General features: G+C 48.6%; 1 protein-coding gene across 1 annotated transcript in view; it reads left to right on the forward strand.

Moving 5' to 3' along the window:
• Positions 1-22,172, forward strand: part of ABCA13 (ATP binding cassette subfamily A member 13) — a 366,745-nt gene that overhangs the window by 35,544 nt on the left and 309,029 nt on the right. Inside the window, exons 9-14 of the mRNA XM_042977198.1 lie at positions 1,854-2,053; positions 5,859-5,986; positions 6,659-6,759; positions 7,612-7,779; positions 9,116-9,321; positions 10,732-10,871. Of these exons, the coding sequence (XP_042833132.1) occupies positions 1,854-2,053; positions 5,859-5,986; positions 6,659-6,759; positions 7,612-7,779; positions 9,116-9,321; positions 10,732-10,871 (943 nt within the window). The remainder of the gene's footprint in view (positions 1-1,853; positions 2,054-5,858; positions 5,987-6,658; positions 6,760-7,611; positions 7,780-9,115; positions 9,322-10,731; positions 10,872-22,172) is intronic.

The raw sequence follows: 22,172 nt of genomic DNA on the forward strand, positions 1-22,172 counted from the left end.
CCCTGTCTCTCATTGTTCGATTTTATTTATTTTTAGTATTTGTGTTTATTTTTGAGAGAGGAGAGACACAGTGTGAGCAAGGGAGGGGCAGAGAGAGAGGGAGACACAGAATCGGAAGCAGGCTCCAGGCTCCGAGCTGTCAGCACAGAGCCTGACGCGGGCCTCGAACTCACAGACTGTGAGATCAAGACCTGAGCCAAAGTTGGTTGCTTAACCGACTGAGCCACCCAGGCGCCCCTATTTATTTATTTAAAATATTTGTTTTTGAGAGAGAGACACAGAGCACGAGTGGGGGAGGGGCAGAGAGAGAAGGAGACACAGAATCGGAAACAGGCTCCAGGCTCTGAGCTGTCAGCACAGAGCCCGACGCAGGGCTTGAACTCACAGACTGTGAGATCATGACCTGAGCCGAACTGGGACGCTTCACCGCCTGTGTGCACCAACCCCCTCTCCCCGCCCTGGCGCCCCTTCAGTTTTAGTGGAGCAGGTAACACGCGGTGTAAGTGTGGACTGGAGTACCACGCAGGTCTATGCGGCTCATTGCTCTCTCTCACCGAAGCTTTAAGCCCGCAGATCCTCTCGATTTCCCCATACGTTGTTCCCTCTTTCATCGTGTGTCCTGCCCATGGTGTGCCCTTCTCCCACGTGCACCCATCGGCCTCAGCTCGCTGATGTGTCCACACAAATGTCACCAGAAAGCCTGTCTTGGACTGAGACACACATGTGCTCACGATGGGAAGAGTCTGCTTCTGGCCTGTGGGATTTCCACGGGGCCGCCAGGTGCCCTCTGTGGGCGTTCGGATGCTGGGCTCCTGCCCCTGGAGGGCTTGGGTGCCACACGGCCTGGCCCTTTACTCTTGTGTTGACAAACAGGGAGAAAGAGGCGGTGGCCTGCTTTCGTGGACGCGATGGTGTGGCTCGGAGTGCGGGGGTGATCACATACCAACAGCTTGGAGGCCGGTGGGGGGGCCTGGCGAATTCCCGGCAGGGTGTTCTTCAGCGAGCCGTGGATATGGTGTGAAGCAGGGCCTGGGTGCCAGTACCCTCCATTCACTTTACTGGACATTACGTTACCTTTTCCTCACAGGACACGTATCTTGGTCTATCTTTTTCCTAATACCTATTACTGACAAGGGTCAAAATCTCCAATAGTAGATACAAGATCGTTACCGAAATGCAGGCGTGGTTATCCACCGGGTGGCACTCCGCGTATCTGGCACGGAAAGGGTCGAGGGCCAGCGTCGGGCCGACCAGCGCCAGCATGCTGGGTGACACGTGCACTTTGTGCATTGTCTGGGCGGCCTGCCCCCGTGGTTAATGAAGGGTTATTCAGCACACACGAGTGTTCACGATGCTCGTGACGTGGGCACGCAGCGTCTCTGTTGGCACGTCGATGGGAAACCGTAATACGAATTGCCTGTAGTATCGTGATCCCCGAGTCCGCGACGCAGAACGGTACCTAGTAACCTTGTGTTCGTTACAACGGAATCGTTAAGTATGGCAACGTATTTCCACCATGGCACGCATTTCAAACGTGTCAGTTTCGCTTTTGGGGCATCCGGGTCCTGTTCAACGATGTGTGTTGTCGCCTTCTCTTTTGAAAAATGGCAGTGGGTGATGGCAGGACAGATGGCACCTCCTCGAAAGGGCCTTGTGCCTCCATCAATGGCGATTCATCTTCCAGTTCTGAACAGAAATTAAATTGTAAGGCAACTGACAGACATTCCAGTCTGCCAGCATCGTAAAAATGGGCTGTCTGTCCTCTCAAAGGCCCCGTTAATATTTCTTACGCACATGCCATCATTTCCAACGCGTTATTGTTAATAATAGTGTTTTCGTTTCCCAATGTGAAGGTGTTCGATCAGTGGCAAAAAGGCAGCCTGCTTCAGAAGGTGCTCGAAGGGGCTGCCCGCAGCCTTGAGGCTCTCAGCGATCGGTTTGTGGAAGAGACCGAGCCCCGGAAGGTGCTAGAAGCCCTGCACACTCTCCTTCTCATCCTGAGCGACGGCTTGGCAGCAGATGACCCCAGCGGCGACCATTCATCTCCAAAGACGTAAGACATATTTTCCTGTTTGATTACCGGTTGGGCTAGCAACCCGTAACGTTACAGAGTGCACGATGAGACAGGGACAGAAGAATTCCATAAAACTGCGGCTCCACGGAGGATTTCCAGTTAGCAGCTGGGAGACGCAATTGTATAGCGGGCCATCCAGAATTGTTTGTGGTTGTCCCATCAGTTCAGATGCAGAAAACCACCCAGGGAGAGACGTGTCTGGGAAGGTGTCTGGATTTCAGGTTATGCTTTTGACATTTGTTCAAAAATGAGCAAGGGGGGGCACCTGGATGGCTCAGTCAGTTGGGCGGCCGACTTCGGCTCAGGTCATGATCTCGCGGTCCGTGAGTTCGAGCCCCGCGTCGGGCTCTGTGCTGACAGCTCAGAGCCTGGAGCCTGTTTCGGATTCTGTGTCTCCCTCTCTCTGACCCTCCCCCGTTCATGCTCTGTCTCTCTCTGTCTCAAAAAAAAAAAAAAAAACGTTAAAAAAAAATTAAAAAAAAATGAGCAAGGGGCGCCTGGGTGGCTGAGTTGGTTAAGCGGCTCACTTCCGCTCAGGTCATGATCTCGTGGCATGAGTTCGAGCCCCACGTCAGGCTCTGTGCTGACAGCTCAGAGCCTGGAGCCTACTTCGGATTCTGTGTCTCCCTCTGTCTCTGCCCCTCCCCTTTCACACTCTGTGTGTCTCTCTCTGTCTCTCTCTCTCAAAAATAATAAACACTAAAAAAAATTTTAAAAATGAGCAAAAACATTTTAGAGGTCCTTTCATGTAAGGAACTGTTTTCATATCTCTTTTGAAATTTTGTATTGTCAACATATTCTCATAAGATCCAGAAATATGTCGGAAGCAGGAGAAGGTAGATCTTGTGGCTGCTTCGTTTTTGAGATCAGCAGAATTGACTCATGGATTGTTGATTCTGCTGCGACACTGGACCTCTGTCTTCAGTGGGTCCTGTCCTTGGCGGTAACTTGACCTGGTTGCAATCCTGCGTTGACTCTCCTTGGAGGAGAGCAAAAGATTTCTCAATGTTGTCTCAGAAGGGTTCGTTTCAAGCTACAGGTCGTGGAAAGTTTTGCTCCTGTGCCTCCTGAAGGGAGGATTGTGTGATCAGAACTGCACGGGCCATGTCGTGTTCTCATGACCTACGTGACATACACGTGCATAACTGGACGCACTTCCAACCCCCTCTGCCTTTTTCTGGAACCCGGTGAGGAAGCAGGATCTTGTTGTCGAAGGTCTGCTTTCCTGATTTACCTTAGGGATTGCCCCGGTACTAGCGATGGAGCAGGTCACTTTAATGGCCCTACAACCCTCCCACGCACGCCCTGGCATTTTGGCCCAGGGGACAGAGAGCCCCAGGAGACGCCAGCTCTTAGCTCCTTCAGGGATCGGAGACGTGAGGGACTGCACCCCCTCGGAGGATCAGGTGTGCACAGCCCGTGCTTTCCCTGCCCCCACTCAGGGTGGGAACCGGCTGCTGTGTGTGCTGGGCAAGCCTCCCTTTGTCTCTGCACACACATCTGTTATATGGCCGTCTGTGACCCTCGCACTAGTGGCCGCCGGGTTTCTACCTCCCCACCCTGATGGTGCCTCTCTGGTTATCGGGCTCTTGGTCCGCTGCAGGGTTCACACGAGACCCCCCCCAGGAGCCCCGTGCCTTCAGCTCTAAGGAAGGATCTGTCCCCCTTGGATGGCTGCAGTGGACCTGGCAGGGAGACCCCGTGGTGGGAACATGGCACACTTAGCCGCTGCTCACAGGCGCCAGCCCGTTCCCGACACCTCGCCCAGCATTGTCTTCTCTCTCCTAAACTCACCTCCTTTCCCTCCATCCTCCCTTTTACAGGCTCACTGAGTTTCCTACAGATCTTCTAGGTTCTTTCATGTCTTGTGAAGCCTGTGTGTCTGCAGCGGGTTGCTTCCTGGGGTGTAGACGTGAGCCCCACAGCGGCGGGTGTCACCCGTGAGCGACCGTGGCTCAGATCCCTGCATTGTCCTGTGCTGTGCATTCGCATCTGACCCCCTCCTGGCGCCCCCTCCTGGCGCCCTCCAGCACGTCCTTAGCTGCGTCTGTCGCTCTCTGTCCTTCTTTCAGACCTGTGTCTGGGGCTGCCTCCCCCTGTCCATCCGTGGCTGCTCTTTAGTTTACGCCCCTCCGTGTGTCAGTCCCTCACTCGCCCACGGCCTCCTCCTCCAGGTCCTCGTGAGACCCGCACCGCCCTCAGTGGGACCCCGCAGCCCCCGTCTGACGCCTGTGGTCCAGGACGCTGCAGCTCGTTACTTCCAGCCTGCTCTTGGCAGCTGCTCACACCTTTTCTCTTCCAAGTCACAGCTTCCAGCCAGAAGAAGTGGGAAACCCTGCGGCCCATGCCTGTGCCGGGCACCGAGGATGCCGGCTTTACAGGCAGGACCTCCTGCCCCAGGGCGATGAGATGCGGGAGAGGCCAGCCGGCGTGGGCACGGGGCCAGGTGGGGCCGGGGCTGGGGGTGGGGGGGCATGTGCCACCTGTCACTGGGCTGCGGCCACAGATGCCTGGCACGGGTGCCCCCGGCAGCATCTGGGCCTCTCCTTCCAGCTCACGGAGGATTCCGTGTGCTTGCATAGATGCCTGAGGGTCGGTGCCCGCCTGCTGGGGCACTTGCCACCCCCCCACTGTGACTCCCCATCTGGCTCTTTGCTTCCACATCTGTTTGCAATTTCAGCTCCTATCGTTGCAGACTTTCCAGCGGCTCCTCTGGGGTGTTTCTCCCCTCTTCCCCAGTGAGGCATCCTCCTTGTGCAACAGGCAGCCCCTGAGGCAGGGAGAGATCTCCGGCTCCCTGGGGTAGCTGCACAGCCTGTCCACCCACCCGCCCCTGCTGCCCTGCCCCCTCTCGCCCCCTCCCTACCCCCAGCCGCTGCCTGCCTTCTCAGGGAAGCTGAGGAAGGAAGGAAGGAAGAAGGCAGCCGCTGCCTGCCTTCTCTGCAGCTGGTCGCCTGGGTTGCTCCTGTGTCTGCGAGAGTGGACTCCCCTTTGCCTCCTCTCCCCACCTCGCTGGTACCCAGCGACCTGGCTGGCGGTCCTCCCTGGACCTTCGAGAATCTTACAGCTGCTGCTAGTTCGCTTTTGATGGATCCTTCCCCCACCACTCACATCTTGATATTCTGACACTCTTTAACATAATTTCCTCTGTCTGATAAGTGGAGGCTTCCGGGCAAATGCTTTTATTTTTCATGATTATTTTTTAATGTTTATTTCTCTTTGAGAGTGGGGGTGGGGAGGGGCAGAGAGACACGGTGGGGGGGACAGAGGATCCGAAGCAGGCTCCGCTCTGACAGCCACGACCTCGAACTCACGAACTGCGTGAGCAGGGGAGGGGCGGAGAGAGAGGGAGAGAGAGAGAATCTCAAGGAGGCTCCACACTGTCAGCGCAGGCCCCCTTGCGGGCTCTATCCGCTGAGATCATGACCTGAGCCGGAGTTGGACGCTTCATCTGGACGCTTCACCGACTGCCATGTGCCCCCAGGCAAATGCTCTTAAATCTCACCTGAGGCTTTATTCCACCTCCGGCCTCTGCCGCATGCTACTAGGTAGGAATGAACTTTCCTGTTTGGGGGTAAAGAGAATGTTTAATCCACGTTCAGTCCCACGACTCAGCCCGTCGAGAGCCTGCTGTGTGCACCTGCAGTGAAGCCGGGGTTTTGGTCTGTGAAGACGGCTCCCGAAGCAGGGGGATATCTTTCCGTGAGTGGAACTTTATGTCCCCGGCTGGCACCCTGCGCCCATCTTCATCTTTTTTTTTTTTTTTTTTAATTTTTGCCCCCAGATTACTGTATCTACAGAAGTTGGAGAATGTTCTTCGAAACCTGCCCCCGTGGCCGGCTCGGACGAGATTGCTTCCGCTGTACGGGGCTCTCAGGAACGCGACAGCCCAGCGCTTACGTTTTGTCCAAGGTAAACTGGTGTGGGGTCATCTGTCACCTTCCTGCTGGGAGCCTGCGTGACATTGGCAGAAAAGCAGACTTGACCTCGCCCGACGCCTTTGCGGAGCTGGGAGGGAAGGGGCCCCAGTGTTGGTGCATCTGGGGTGCTGGAAACGCGACAGTGAGCTCTGCGTCCTTCTGGAAATTTCCTAGCACCACTCACGCCCTCGTCCGCTGTTGTGGTGCTCAGGCTGGAAAGGCACCAGAGTGCACGTGTGCGTGATCGCTGTTCTGGCCCCGCTCCTGCTCCTTGGCGTTGGGCAGAGGGAATACCTTCCTGTCCTCCCTGGAAAGCCCTTCTTTGAGCTTCTGCTGACCAGTGGTGTTGTCCAAAGTGACACCAGGTAGACTGGAGCCTTCTCAGTGGACAAATAAATGAGGACAGATGTTGCTTCTGGAGTAAAACCCCCTATAACCGTGACGTTGTCCTCAGGCGCTTTCGGGAAGCATGAAATGATATTGCAATACATTTTTCTCGGTTTTCCTCCCCCAGGGGAGATACTAAAATGTCTGGGAATGTGCGTGGTTTGCTGAAATGCATGTTTGCAGAAGTCAGTGTGTTATTCACGGCCCCGTGTAGACATCAGGCTTAGAGAAGCCCGTTTTAGGGGAGTGCTGATACATCAATTTGTCGACCTTACAGAAGTCCTCGTGTGCCTGGAGAGATCAGCCAACAGCTCCAAACTGGGCGGACCCGACCACCCGAAATTGGAAAAGGGCGAGTTCTTTTGGGAGCTGAAGCAGGTACAGCAGGGCACCGACAGGCTTATAAATGGACAGTTTTGGTAAACCATTCAAGAACATCTTGCAGTCTGCAGCTGTGCCCCTGCTGTGAGCTGTGCTAGCAAAATGGGCAAGGTTTCAAAGAACTTTGTTTTATTTTGATATGTTGACGGCTACAGGGTTTTTTAAATTTTAATTTAAATTTGTAAGTTTTTTAGATTTAAAATTTTTATCTGTTTTGAGAGAGAGAGAGGAGCGTGAGCAGGGGAGGGGCAGAGAGAGGGAGGGAGAGAGAGAATCCCAAGCAGACTCCACACTGTCAGCACAGAGCCTGATGCAGGGCTCGAACTCATGGACTGTGAGATCATGACCTGAGCTGAAATCAAGAGTTGGATGCTTAACCGACTGAGCCACCCAGGTGCACCTCTTTTTTTTTTTTTTTAAGACTTTATGAATTTATTTGTTTTTTAAATGTTTATTTTTGAGAAAAAGAGAAAAAGAGAGAGAGAGAGCACAGGTGGGAGACGGGAAGAGAAAGAGGGAGAGAGAGAATCCCAAGCAGACTCCACACTGTCAGCACAGAGCCCGACACAGGGCTAGAACTCATGGACCCTGAGATCATGACCTGAGCCACGGTGGATGCTCAACCAACTGAGCCCCCAGATGCTCCTAAAGACTTTATTTTTTAAGTAATCTCTACACCCACTGTGGCGCTTGAACTCACAACCCCGATATCAGGAGTCATGTACTCTTCTGACTGACCCAGCCAGGAGCCCCAGTTGCTATAGATTACTGGTTGTGGTTCCCCAGCCCTTTGAGGGCGAGTGTAAGCTTTTCTAAGTGTCCCCCCTCCCTCTCTTCTTTACCTTTCAGCTCTTGATGAAGGATACCGCTGACAGGTGCCTAAACGCCAGCTTGTCTGGGAGGGAGGCTTTCCTGTGTCCTGGCGTCTGGGAAGGCCTTGGGGGGCTGACGTGTCCCCAGGACTCCTTCAACAAGAGCAGCGTCTTAAACAAGCTACTGAGGTCAGCAGAGGACGCTGTAAGTAGCCACGGTCTGATCTTGTCCATGGATACCAATGGGCTTACTTTATTAAAAAAATTTTTTTTTAAATGTTTATTTATTTCGGAGAGAGACAGACACAGGGCATGAGTGAGGGAGGGGCAGAGAGAGAGGGAGACACAGAATCCAAAGCAGGCTCCAGGCTCCGAGCTGTCAGCACAGAGTCCAACGTGGGGCTTGAACCCAAGAACCGCGAGATCATGACCTGAGCTGAATTCAGATGCTTAACCGACTGAGCCACCCAGGTGCCCCATCCAATGGGTTTATTTTACAGGTTAGATCCTACATCCTGGATCCCGGCCACCCCTGTGTTCCCTCCCGGCTGTCTGGCCACACTAGGAGTTGTGTGCCATCCGTCCAGCCCAAATCTCCTCGATAGTAGGCGGGTTTCCCCAAGAGCACCCCGAACTTTCAGACCGTGCTGCTCTGCTTCACTGGGTTCCGGGCTCCCCGTCCTGCTCTGTCCCTGGCTGCAAATGTGGAGATCGGGCAGAGGAGGGTCCTTGGGCATCATCGTCAGCTTGGAGCTAAGGTGCTCTTCCCGAGTTCCTGCCTTTTGCCGCGTGCTCCAGACGGCTCCAGGGTGGGGGGCCCTTTGTTCGTAAAGCTGATTATGTCACCTGCAATCCACGTTGTTCTCACTGGGCACGAAAACTTATGACACCCTTTGGCTTTTGGTGTCAGGATTACCTGGTTCATTGTTTTCCTGCGGTGCTGCTCCAAGGCAAGGGTAGGGCTGGAATGCGCACATGCCCTTGTGCATTTTGTTGGTAAATGGGAGCCACCGCTCAGCTTCTCTTAGTTGTGGAACAGAGTGACAGGAGGCCGGTCCAGTAGGGGCCACAGGGGACTAGCTAACACGTGGGTCCCTTCTGCTCGATTCCTGGATGAACCTTGATTTTGGGGTCTCTTCGGTTGGACACGAGGCAAGACTCCAGCCTAGGACGGTCGCTTAGGTTATCAGACACCTGCAGGGCAAGGTCTTGGACTCAAAGTCAAGAGAACCCTTGCTGGTGCGCCTGGGCAGCTCAGTTGGTGAAGCGTCCGACTTTGGCTCAGGTCATGATCTTGTGGTTCGTGGATTCGAGCCCTGCGCCGGGCTCTGTGCTGATGGCTCAGAGCCTGGAGCTTGCTTCGAATTCTGTGTCTCCCTCTCTCTCTGCCCCTCTCTGTCTCTGCTTCTCTCTCAAAAATAAATAAACATTAACAACAACAACAAAGGAACCCTTGGTAAGTGAGACTGGGCACGGGCTGCCTCGCTGGTGCCCGCGCTACCCTTACTGGTGTATCACAAACATTCTCTTTTCCTGTGAAGGATCGCCTTTTGCAAGAACTCATCGCTGGGCTCACAGATACGCCAGTTTCGGTACCCGGAGGGTTTCTGGGCTGGCAGGAAGTGGAGACGCAGCTGGCGGATGTGGGCCTGTCCTGCACGCGGCTCTTCCGGGTGCTGGGAGCTGCCGGCTCACCTGGGAACAGTGACCTTGCCGGTGACTGTGAGGACCAGCTTCTCGCCGCAGCGTAAGTTTGTGTGAGATGGGAAACCTGCGAAGAGTTGGAAACCACGTGATTCCCACCCCTGCTTCTCTGAAGTGATGGATCAGTGTGGTGTGTTCTACTTCTATGAATAGGGGGACATATACATTTTGTTTAAATGTTTATTATTTATTCTTGAGAGAGAAAGAGACCGAGCTTGAGTGGGGGAGGGGCAGAGAGAGAGGGAGACACAGAATCCGAAGCCTGTGCTGACCAGGCTCTGAGCAGTCAGCACAGAGCCCGACACGGGGCTCGAACTCACGGACCGTGAGATCACGACCTGAGCTTAGTTAGGTGCTGAACCGACTGAGCCACCCAGGCACCCCTTTTAATTTTTTTTTAAACATTTATTCATTTTTCAAAGTGAGAGATGCAGAGCGTGAGCAGGGGAAGGGCAGAGAGAGAGAGGGAGACACAGAATCCGAAGCAGGTTCCAGGCTCTGAGCTGTCAGCACAGGGCCCGACACGGGGCTCAAACCCAAGCACCTGAGATCATGACCTGAGCTGAAGTCAGACACTTAACTGAGCCATCCAGACGCCCCTAATTTTTTGTTTTTATCTAAAGAAGTACTAACCTCTTTGGTACTTTTGGAAAGCATTTAAAAATACAAAATATCAAACAGTCCTTTTAATGTTTTGCCATTGGCTTAATCTTCCATGAGATTCTTAGCCTCTCAGAGGATGTCATATGTCTTTTTGTTTTTCTTTTGATTTGCTGTGTCTTACATTTCCTGTATTATTGTGAAAGATTTTCCCTTTTTTTTTTTTTTAAGTTTATTTATGTATTTTAAGAGAGAGAAAGAGTGCAAGCAGGGGAGGGGCAGAGAGAGAGGGAGAGAGTCCCAAGCAGGGTCTTGATCCTGCAGAGTGTAAAGTGGTCTTGATCTTACGAACCGTGAGATCATGACCTGAGTCAAGATGTAGAGTCAGACACTTAACTGACTGAGCCAGCCATGTGCCCCTTCCCTCGTTTTTCAAATCAGGGTGGGGCAATTCATAAACAATAAAATACCCATCAAGAAAACTATTGCAAAAAAAAAAAAAACCATTGGGGCGCCTAGGTCGCACAGTCGTTTGAGCGTCCGACTTCGGCTCAGGTCATGGTCTCGTGGTTTGTGGGTTCTAGCCCCACATGGGGCTCTGGGCTGACAGCTCAGAGCTTGGAGCCTGCTTTGGATTCTGTGTCTCCTTCTCTCTCTGCCCCTTCCCTGCTCTCTCTCTCTCTCAAAAATAAATAAACATTAAAAAAAAAAACTATTGCAAAGGTTCTAATTTCTGACATGAGTGGACTGCCGGGCACTTGTGTACATTTGCGTTTGGATGAATTTATAATGATCTGTCTTCTGGAAAACAGTGATCACATGTCAGCCTTCTCTGGATTCTTTTTGGTTGCAGGGTGTTTCATAGTCTGGAGCAGGTGCAGTTGTCCCTGGAAGAAACATCCTACTGGAAAGCCTTTGAGGGGTTTATCAGGAAGACCTGTGAACTGGTCCGCTACGTGAATGCGCCAGAAAGTGTCCAGAACGGTTTATCTGGTGAGTCCGTGGTGCTCCCTGCAGGCCCGTCGGAGCGCCCTTGAGCAATGTTGTTCCTAAGTGACACCCCTATTTAACAAAGGGGACCTAAACGCAGAGGCTGGCCAGGTACAATTTGCCATTCTGATGGCCACATTTGAGCCTCTGCCGTCCGACATGGTGAGACCAGGGGTCCTGGTGTGACTGGTTATGCCAGAAGTTTCCGCTGGTGACCGGTTTTCCTCTCAGAACTGTCCCGGTTCAGCTGAGGAACATGTGTGTGTGCAGACCAGGTGTGATGGTCCCCGAGGAGTGCAGATGTACCGCCCGTGGGGTCCTGTCACTCACCCTGCACACTGGGGAGAGCACCCCTTGTCCAGCCAGCTCCCCTCTTCCTGCACCGTCCTCAACACCAAAAATCCCCTCGAATATGGATTTTATGAATTTGCAGCTGCATCACCCCCAGGAAGTCATTCTCTTGTCCCTGAGAGTGACTGAGAAGATGCCACCAGGGTGGGGCTGGTGTTTCTGACTCTTCCTAGTCGGGAGCTGGCGGTCCGTGTCTGGCTCTCTTTGGGGACCGGCTTGCTCTGGTCGTCCGTGTGTCGTGCGCGCTCCAGCCTCCCCTCGGGACTCCTGCTGCTTCCACTTGGGGTGGGGAGGGGAGTATCCTGTTCCTTTCCTGTGGCCATGTCCACCTAATCTTTCCTTCCTCCCTCCTTAGATGGCTGCTTTTTTTTTTTTTTTAATTTGAATTCCATTTGGTTAACATACAGTGTAACATTAATTTCACGTGTGCAATGTAGTGATTCAACCTGCATACGTCACCCGGTGCTCATCACGTGTGCCTTCCCCCATCCCCATCGCCTGTTTCCCCCATCCCCCGGCCCTCCTCCCCTTTGGTGACCATCTGTTTGTTCTCTGCAGTTACGAGTCTATTTCTTGGTCTCTCTCTCTCTCCCCATGCTTGTTGTTTTGTTTCTTAAGTTCCACATAATGCGTGAAATCATATGGTAATTGTCTTTCTCCGATAATGTATTTGGCTTAGCATTAAACTCTAGCTCCATCCATGTCCTTGCAAATGGCAGGATTTCATTCTTCTTGATGGCTGAGTAATATTCCATTGAATATATGTAAACCACATCTTTATCCATTCATCAGTCCATGGACATTTGGGCTTAGTCCATCATTTGGCTATTGTTGATAGTGCTGCTATGAATCTTTTCTATTTAAGTTCATTTTATTTATTTTGAGAGAGAGAGAGAGAGAGCACGCATGCACACAAATGTTGGAGACGCAGAGAGAGAGCGTGTGAGAGAATCCCAAGCAGGCTCTGTGCTGTCAGCCCCCTCCCACGAACTGTGAGATCATGACCTGAACTGAAATCAAGAGTTGGACACTTAACCAGCTGAGCCACCCAGTCACCCCAATAATGATGTTCTAAACATCGGGGTGCATGTGCCCCTTGATTTCTGTATTTTTGTATCTTTGGGGTAAATACCTAGTAGCACAATTGCTGGATCGTAGGGTAGGTCTGTTTTTTAAGTTTTTGAGGAATCTCCGTACTCAAACTGCTGCTTTTAGAGGCTGGCAGAGAACCCCCTCTCTGTGGGTGTCAGCATCAAACCCACTGGCCTCACGTCGGGTCTCTGATGTACTGCAGGGCGCACTGAGCTCTGTACTTGGTGCGGCCTGGCTGGGCTGATGGCTGAGCCGCCTCGGTCAGGTGGATGTTCATCCGGTGCCGTAACGTCCGCGCCGTTACTTTGCCCTCCTTTTTATCGCCTGCTCCGGATCATTTCCAGAAACACAGGCTACAAGAGTGATATTCAGTATCAGTGGGAAGCCTGGGTCCGGAAGTCTCAATAGTGTTGAGAATCACCAACCTCTGTTGTGTTTCGTATGAATTGTTTCATCCAACCCTCATGTGAACCGTTGAGTTGGGTTCCATTTTGACTTCATTTTCAGATGGGAATATTGAGGCTCAGGATTACATTCCAGGCCTATATCACAGAACTCCAGGTGTCAAAGGCAGGACACAGTTGTAGGAAGTCTTATTCTGGCCCTGGGGGCTTCACTTCTGTCTGGACAATCCTCAATGGTGGGGGGTCATGCTGCCTGAAGGCGTGTTCCATTACAGAAACACAGCTTCTCAAACAACGGAGTTTTGTGGATTCTCTGTTCCTGTTTCATGGATTTTCCTGATTCATTTCCTATGTCGTGAATGTCCTGCTTTATCTTTATTATTTCCTTCTTTCTACCAAATTTAGTTTGATGTTCTTTTGCTAGCTTCTTGATTTTCAGGTTTTCTTCTTTTCTAATAACTGCTTTTAAGGCTATAAAGTTTATTCCGTGCAAAGCTCTAATATATTCCACACAGCTAATATGTCATAGTTTTATTATCAATCAGTTCGAAATTTATTATGATTTCAGTGTTTTGCTTAATTTCCACTAACATGTCCCGTTTGGGGACATTTCGAGTTACTTCAAAAAAAACCCTCTGAATTTCTAGCCTAATTTAATGAAAGAACATACTCAATGTTTTAGTCTTGGGAATTTGTTGAGATACGCTTTTTGGCTCAGGTGATTTTGCTAAATGTATGTGCTTTTCGAAAGAACGTCAATTCTGTCGTTGTTGGGTGTAGTAGTTATAGGTATTAATTAGGTCAAGTTTGTTAATCTTCTGTGGCTTACCTATTATCTGCCTGTTTTATCAGTTGCTGATAAAGAGGAGGTAAAATTTCCCACAGAGGTGGTAAATTTGTCTCTTTTCCTTTTAGCATTGTTACTTTTGCTTTATGTCATTTAAGTTACATCATTAGGTACAAAAAGTTTGGAACTGACATATATTCTTATCAGATGGGCTCTTTTAACATTAGGGAATGATACTTCCTTTTTTTCTCTAGCATTGTCTTTGCCTTAAAAAATATACATCATTGAAAAAAATATATGTACATTATGGGGGCGTCTGGGTGGCTCAGTTGGTTGAGCATCTGACTCTTGATCATGATCCCAGGGTCATGATACCAGGGTCGTGGGATCAAGCCCCACATCGGGCTCTGTGCTGAACTTGGAGGCTGCTTAAGATTCTCTCTCACTCTGGGGTGCCTGGGTGGCTCAGTTGGTTAAGTGTCCGACTTCAGCTCAGGTCATGATCTCATGGTTCACGAGTTTGAGCCCCAAATTGGGCTCTGTGCTGACAGCTCAGAGCCTGGAGCCTGCTTCAGATTCTGTGTCTCCCTCCCTCTCTGCCCCTCTTCTGCTCGAACTTTGTCTCTCTCTCTCAAAAATAAATAAAAAAAATGTAAAAAGAAGATTCTCTCTCTCTCTCTCTCTGCCTCTCTCCCCACTCTCTCTCTCAAATACATAAATACATTTGAAAAAATATACATCATTTGTATTGGTATTAATGTTAGTATTTGCTGTAGTCTGAATTCTCAGCTGGGATGTCACTGGGGTTAATTTACTCCTAAGTATTTTATTATTTTTGATGTTATTGTTAATGGACCTGTTTTCTTAATTTCCTTTCATTTTTTAAAAATACTTTACTTATTTATTTTTAATTTTATTTAAAGTTTATTTATTTATTTTGACAGAGAGAGAGAGAGAATGCATGGGGCAGGGACAGAGAGAGAGAGAGAGAGAGAGAATCCCAAGCTGGCTCCATGCTGTCAGTGCAGAGCCCGATGTGGGGCTAGATCTCACAAACCATGAGATTATGACTTGAGCGGAAGTCAAGAGTCGGGTGCTTAACTGATTGAGCCACTCAGGTGCCCCTAAAGGCTTTATTTTTAAGTAATCCCTATACCTAATGTTGGGCTCGAACTCATAACCCCACAATCAAGGGTCTCATTCTCTACTGACTGAGCCAGCAAAGGGACTTTTAATTTCCTTTCCATATTATTCATTGTTAGTGTTTAAAAATGCAACTGATCTTTGCATGTTGATTATGAATCCTACAGCTTTGCTGAGTTTGTTTATTATTTCTACATGTTTTTTGGGTGGATGGGTGGAATATTTAGAATTTTCTATGTATAAGATAATGTCATCTGTGAACAAGGATAATTTTACTTCTTCCTTTCCTATTTGAATATTTTCTATTTCTTTTTCTTGCCTAATTGCTATGGCTAGGACTTCCAGTACTATGTTGAATAGAAGTGGCCACGTCAGGCTCTGTGCTGACAGCTTGGAGCCTGGAGCTTGCTTCAGATTCTGTCTCTCTTTCTCTCTTTGTCCCCTCCTTCCCCGAAATAAATTAACATTAAAAAAAAGTAAAAAAAAAAAAAAGAAGAAGAAGAAATGGCAAAAGGGATCTCTCTCTCTCTACTTTTTTTTCTGTGTCTTTTTTTCTGTCCTTTTTTCCTTTATGGTATAGTCTGGATAGTTCTCTCTGACTTATTTTCTAGTTCACTGATCCTTTCTTAAGAATGCATTTCATCTACCATTAAGCTTAGTCATTGACTTCTCAATTTCAGTTATTGCAATAAGTTCTAGAGTTTCAATTTGATATTTTTATAAGTTTTATTAAAAAACATGCCTGATAACTCCAATAATTGGATCTCTTGAGTATCTATTTCTATTGTATGAATTTCTTCTTTGTATCACTTCTTATGTTTTTTTATGTACTTATTTTTCAATGTTTATTTTTGAGAGAAAGAGAGTGAGTGAGCAAGGGGCAGAGAGGGGGGCGGACAGAGGATCCAAAGCAGTCTCTGTGCTGACAGCAGAAAGCCCGATGTGGGGCTCAAACTCAAGAACTGTGAGATCATGACCTGGGCTGAAGTCCACTGAGCCCCCCAGGTGCCCCTATGTGCTTGGTTCTGACTCTATTCCAGACATTATGTATTAAAAGTTATGGAGATAATTTGATACTCTGGATGTTTTCCATCCTTCAGATAGGCTTTTTGTTTGTTTGGTTGTTTATTTCAACAGGCAGTTAGAGTGGGGGGCATTTCACCTTAATTCAGCTGGAAGTTGCCTCATTTTTTTTGAAGCCTGGTGTCAGTGTCTGCGAGATCTCACCTGTTTGTCATCTGTTCTTACTGCTAGAATGTAGCCCTTTGAGTTCCCAACATGACGCTGTGGTGTTGACCAAAGACATTGTTTCCTTCCTGGCCCTGAATTCCAATTTCTCTCCTTGTTTTGTGAGACTTTGGAAAGTCCCGTTCACTTCTCAGCCCCTTAGCCCTTGCCTTTGTTTTTGGAAGGAGCCGTGGCCTTCGATGGAGAAGTGGCTTTAGGGGGCTTCATTTCAGCTGCCTTTTGGATCCGGGCCCCACAAATACTCATGGCCTTGAAAGTTGTCTGATGCCTTCAACGACTTTAAAAATCTTTAAAATACATGATCTATCTTTTCTAGATGTTTCTAGTGGAAAGGTTGGGCTAATACAGTCTGGCCCTCCCATCTGCAGAACTGCCCATTCCTGTTCTTGTTCAAGGCTGGTGTGCGTGTCCCCAACCCGTGGGTGACAGAGCAAGGCTTCCGCCTGTGGCTTGCGGTTGAGTCCTGGCAAGCTCTTGGGGGGTGAAGAGTGAGCTGGTAAAGGACTTGGATGTTGGAGGCAACCTGGTTAGTTTCATGTCTTGGCTCTGCCACCGACTGGCCATCAGGTTGGGAATTTCAGCTTCGTCACCCATAAGTGGGCACAATCATATGAGGACTTAGCAAGTGACTTCTTAGCAGAGTGTGCGAAGTGTGTTGCATGTGAAGCACACTGAAGAATAAACATTAAAGTGTGTGTTCCCTGGTGTGCCGGGAGCACGCTCTTTTGCATCAGGCGCCGTAGGGGAAAGTGCTTCCACAAGGCAGAAGCAATCGATTCAGGGGCGAGTTCAGGGCGCCTTTCGAGGAGGAGGAGATTTTTTTTTCTAATTTAATTTTTAGTTGTATCAAATTAATACTTAGAATAAGGTCAAAAGGTCAAATATGGGACACAATGAAGACAGAGGTCCTCTTTTCAACCCTCTCGCATTCCAGTGAGGCAACCTCATTCAGCTCGGCGTTTTGATCTGTGTCTTTCTAAATACCGTGCCTGACCTATAAATGCTTGATTTTTTAAATAGTGAGCTACTGTTTGTTGACTTCCCACACGGAAGGTGAGGACTACTCCTTCTTTTTTCTTTTTTTAAAGACTTCATTTTTTAAATAATCTCTATGCCCAACGTGGGGCTCGAACTCACAACCTCGAGATCAAGAGTTGCATATTCTACCGACTGAGCCAGATGGGGGCTGGCTACTCCTTCTATGTGTCCCTCTTTTCCATATGGGTTTATTTCCCCATCTTACCAATGTGGTTTTATCACATTCTGGCTAATTCAACATGAAGGGTTTAGGGAGCTAGTTCCACGTGAATTGTGCTCGTGTCTCAACCGTGTGGCAAATCGTGAATACGTACACTTTCTTGTACGCCATTTTGTCTTTCCTGAGTTGATGATTGTCTCGTCCTTTCCATCTGTGAGGTTTTACCTCTTGGGCATTTAGCCCAAGTTTTCGAAACCTGTCAAATAATAGCAATATGGTCAAAAATATGAGCTGGTCCATACATGTCCTCTTTTTTGGTCCTTTTGGCTTCACCCTCTTTGGTCTTTGCGTTTGGTTTTTGTAGTTTGGTGGTCCTCAAGGACTGGGCATCCCTTCCTGGGAATTCCTTTGCCTTTATCCCTTTGCTTTTCTGTGTTGGAACCCTGCTACCTGCGTCTCATGTTTTCTCTTTCTTGGTTTGCTGTCTTGTTCTAGACAAGCGGCCTGGCGGGGGTGATGGAGGGGATGTGGGTCAGCATTCCTCTTTGTTCACAGTGTCGTCCAATCTATTCTCAGTCCCCCTAGCCCTGCGCCCCCTGTCAAAGTCATGTGCAGACTCTTGTCCCTCCGGCGCAGGGGACTTGTGGACTTTCCGCAAAGAAGGTCCGCTCCCCTCTCTTCGTCCTCTCCCTCTGCAGGCGGGAGCTGAAGCCCCTGCTTCTCCGCCAATGCTGAGGCCTCTTGTCCACTTCCTTTCCTGCTTCTTGGTGCTGATCGCTCCTATCGGCTGTTGCTCTCTTTCTCCTCTTCCTATCCACGGGATTACTCACTGTGTTCTCTGCTGCCATTTCAGGGATGCTTTGGGAACGAATAGAGATGAATGCACGTGTCCAACCTTCCATGTCGTCAGGGAAAACCTTGGACAGGTACCCTGGAGGTGGTCCAGAAAAGGCTCGATGTCTGCTGAGCTAGGCTGTTGTAAAGCTCAACGGCTACAAGGACGCGGATCACTGTTAACCAGAGATCCCAGGGCTAGATGGAAAGTCTCAAGAGAGTTCTGGTTAGCGGGGAGATGGACAGTCTAGACATGGGTGTCAGCTCAGGGTGCTGGGGCACAGAGCAGGTGATGACAAGTAACGGGCAGGACGTGAGTTGTTTGCACTTAGAGAGTGTGGAGAATTTGGTGGGTAGAAAACTATGAGGGAAAAGGGGTCAAATTCTTTAAAAAAAATTTTTTTTTAAGTTTATTCATCTTTGAGAGACAGGGAGAGACAGACCATGAGTGGGGAAGGGGTAGAGAGAGGGAGACACAGAATCCAAAGCAAGCTCCAGGCTCCGAGCTGTCAGCGCGGAGCCCAACACGGGGCTCGAACCCACAAACTGTGAGATTGTGGCCTGAGCTGAAGTCAGCTGCTTAACTGACTGAGCCACCCAGGTGCCCCGGACTTGGACGGATGGCTCTTGGAGGCCGATGAGCTCGGTAGCAAACATTGCTTCTGGTGCAGAGTTTAGTGAGCAGGTCACTTGGGCTTCCATTGTAACCAGTTTTCTCTTTGGGAAAACAGGGATTATCTGGCCTGCTTTATCGGGTTCTTATGAGGACGAAATCAGATAATGTGTGTAAATGGCTAGCACGGGAGTTGTAGGCCATTGCGTGAGGCATTCCATTCCTTTCCTTCTGCACAGAAATGAGTGCCAGCATTATAATGAGTCACAGACAGCAGCCAGGGAGTGGACTCTCGTGGATTATGTTTTCTTCTTTTGTTTAGAAAACTTGTTCGACGTGGCTTGGTTTTTTGGTAGCATTACTCTTTCGAAAATCTGTTACGAATCACACACACCTGTGCTGATTTTCACGATTGTTACTACCTTCCTTTTCCCCGTGTGATTTCGCTTGTGAAATAGATGCCAGAAAGGTTAAATTACTTGCCTCAAATTAGGATTTTTCTTTTTTTAATGTTGATTTGTTTATTTTTTTATTTATTATTTAAAAAAAATTTTTTTAACGTTTATTTATTTTTGAGACAGAGAGAGACAGAGCATGAAGGGGGGAGGGGCAGAGAGAGAAGGAGACACAGAATCGGAAGCAGGCTCCAGGCTCTGAGCCATCAGCCCAGAGCCCGACGCGGGGCTCCAACTCACGGACTGCGAGATCGTGACCTGAGCTGAAGTCGGATGCTTAACTGACTGCGCCACCCAGGCGCCCCTATTTATTATTTAAAAAAAAATTTTTTTTAATGTTTATTTATTTTTGAGACAGAGAGAGATAGAGCATGATCGGGGGAGGGTCAGAGAGAGAGGGAGACACAGAATCCAAAACAGGCTCCAGGTTCTGAGCTGTCAGCACAGAGCCTGACGCGGGGCTTGAACCCACGAACTGTGAGATCGTGACCTGAGCTGAAGTTGGACGCTTAGCCGACTGAGCCACCCAGGGGCCCCTGATTTGTTTATTTTGAGACAGAGAGAGCGCATGAACGAGCAGGGGTGGCACAGAGAGAGGGGGAGAGAGAGGACCCAAGCAGGCTCAGAGCCATCAGCGCAGAGCCCAATGCGGGGCTCGATCTCATGAACTGTAAGATCATGACCTGAGCCGAAATCAAGAGTCGGATGCTTAACCGACTCAGCCAACCAGGTGCCCCGAGAGAGAGAATCTTAAGCAGGTTCCACACCCAGTGCAGAGCCCAACTCGGGCTCGATCCCATGACCCTGGGATCATGAGCTGAGCCAAAATCAAGTCGAATGCTCCACTGACTGAGCCACCCAGTCGCCCCAGCAACTATAAGTTTTAAATTAGGTCTACGATGAATTCTGAGATAATTTTTGTATACTATGTTGGTGTACACTGAGTATTATTTTTTTGCATATGGAGATCCAATTGCTTCGGAAAGATTTGTTGTGAAGATTTTCTCCACTGAATTATCTCTGTCCCTTTGTTAAGTAAATACTCACATGAATGGATCTTTTCTGCCTCTTCTGTTCCAGGGGTGTGTTTGTTGGTCTCTATGCCAATATCACATGACCTCGATTAGTGAAGTTTTAATTTTTGAGTTTTATTGATGTAAATACTCTTATTTCTATATGTCAGTTATCCATTTATTTAAATAATCTCTAATTTCTACTTAGACATGAACTAATCTCTAATCTCTACACTCAGTTGAGTGTAATATAATAACAATAAGCCAGGTGCCCCTGATTCTTACAGTTTTAGTGTAAGTCTTAGCATCAGTGTTAGCCTTCCTACTTTGTTCTTTTAAAAAATTGTTTTAGGGGCGCCTGGGTGGCTCAGTCGGTTAAGCGTCCGACTTTGGCTCCGATCATGATCTCGCGGTCCATGAGTTCGAGCCCTGCGTCGGGCTCTGTGCTGACAGCTCAGAGCCTGGAGCCTGTTTCAGATTCTGTGTCTCCCTCTCTCTCTCTGACCCTCCCCCCGTTCATGCTCTGTCTCTCTCTGTCTCAAAAATAAATAAACGTTAAAAAAAATTTAAAAAATTGTTTTAGGGGCACCTGGGTGGCTCAGTCGGTTAAGTGTCTGACTTCGGCTCAGGTCATGATCTTGCGGTTTGTGCGTTCGAGCCCCCGCATCGGGCTCTGTGCTGACAGCTTGGAGCCTGGAACCTGCTTTGGATTCTGTGTCTTCCTCTCTCTGCCTCTCCCCCGCTCACACTCGGTCTCTCTCTCTCTCTCAGTAAAATAAATAAACATTAAAATAAAATGAAGTAAAATAAAAAAAAATTGTTTTAGCAGGGCCTGGTTGACTCAGTTAGTGGAGCATGCGACTCTTGATCTTGGCATTGTAAGTTCGAGCCCTATGTTGGGTGTACAGATTACTTGAAACAAATCTTGGGGCACCTGGGTGTCTCAGCCGGTTAAGCTCCAACTCTGGATTTTGGCTCAGGTCATTATCTCTCGCAGTTGATGAGATCGAGCCCTGAGTAGGGCTCTGCATTGACAGCACAGAACCTCTTTGGGATTCTGTCTCTCCTCTCTCTCCGCCCCTTCCCCTGCTCACACACTCTCTCTCTCAAAATAAATAAATAAACAATTAAAAAAATAAAATCTTTGAAAAAATTGTTTTAGCTATTCTAGGTCATCTGAATTTTAGAATCTGCCTCTCGGTTTCTCAAAATTCTGTTGGAATTTAAACCAGGATTGAGTTGACTTTCTGGATAAATTTAGGGGGAATGACTTCTTAACTACACGTAGTCTTCTGATTCATGAGCACTGTGTATCTCTTCATTTGTTTATGTCTTATTTATTTTCTTCTTTTAAAATTTCTTAATGTTTATTTATTTTTGAAAGAGAGAGAGGAAGAGCATGAGCAGGAGAGGGGCAGAGAGAGAGGGAGACACAGAATCTAAAGCAGATGCCAGGCTCTGAGCTGTCAGCACAGAGCTTGATGTAGGGTTTGAACTCATGAGCCACGAGATCATGACTTGAGCCAAAGTCAGTCGCTTAACTGACTGAGCCACCTAGGCGCCCCTGTTTTCTGTTAGTAATTTCGTTGTGGTACTCTTCAAATCTTTTCTCAGGTTATCCCTATGTATTTAGCATTTTTGAAGCTTTTGAGATGCTACATTGAGATGCATAACTAGGATAAGTAAGCCCCTCTTGATAAGATATTTTACCTTTTCATATGTTGTTGGATTCAACTTGCTAAAATTTTGTCTAACATTTTGCATTTGTTCCATGAGGGATGCTGGACTGTAGTTTTCTTTTCCTTTGATGTCTTTGTCTTATTTTGGTATCAAGGAAATCCTGGCCTCATAGAATAAGTTGAGAAGTTTCCTCTCCTTTCCAATTTCCTGGAGGAATCTGTGTAGAATTGGTATTATTTCTCCCTTTAACATTTGGTAGAATTTAGTAGTGAAGCCATCCCGGCCTTTAGTTTTTTTCGTGGGAAGGTTTTTAAACTATACATTCAATTTCCTTAATAGGACTATTCAGGTTATCAGTTTCTTCCTGAGTAAGCTCTGGAAGATGTGTCATCCAATGAACTTGTCTCTGCCATGTAAATTGTCCACTTTAGTGTCATAGTGTTTTTTTCCTGCTATTCCATTATTATTCTCTTTTAAAAGATATTT

Source organism: Panthera tigris, chromosome A2 (assembly GCF_018350195.1).
Source record: "Panthera tigris isolate Pti1 chromosome A2, P.tigris_Pti1_mat1.1, whole genome shotgun sequence".
Lineage (NCBI taxonomy): Eukaryota > Metazoa > Chordata > Mammalia > Carnivora > Felidae > Panthera > Panthera tigris.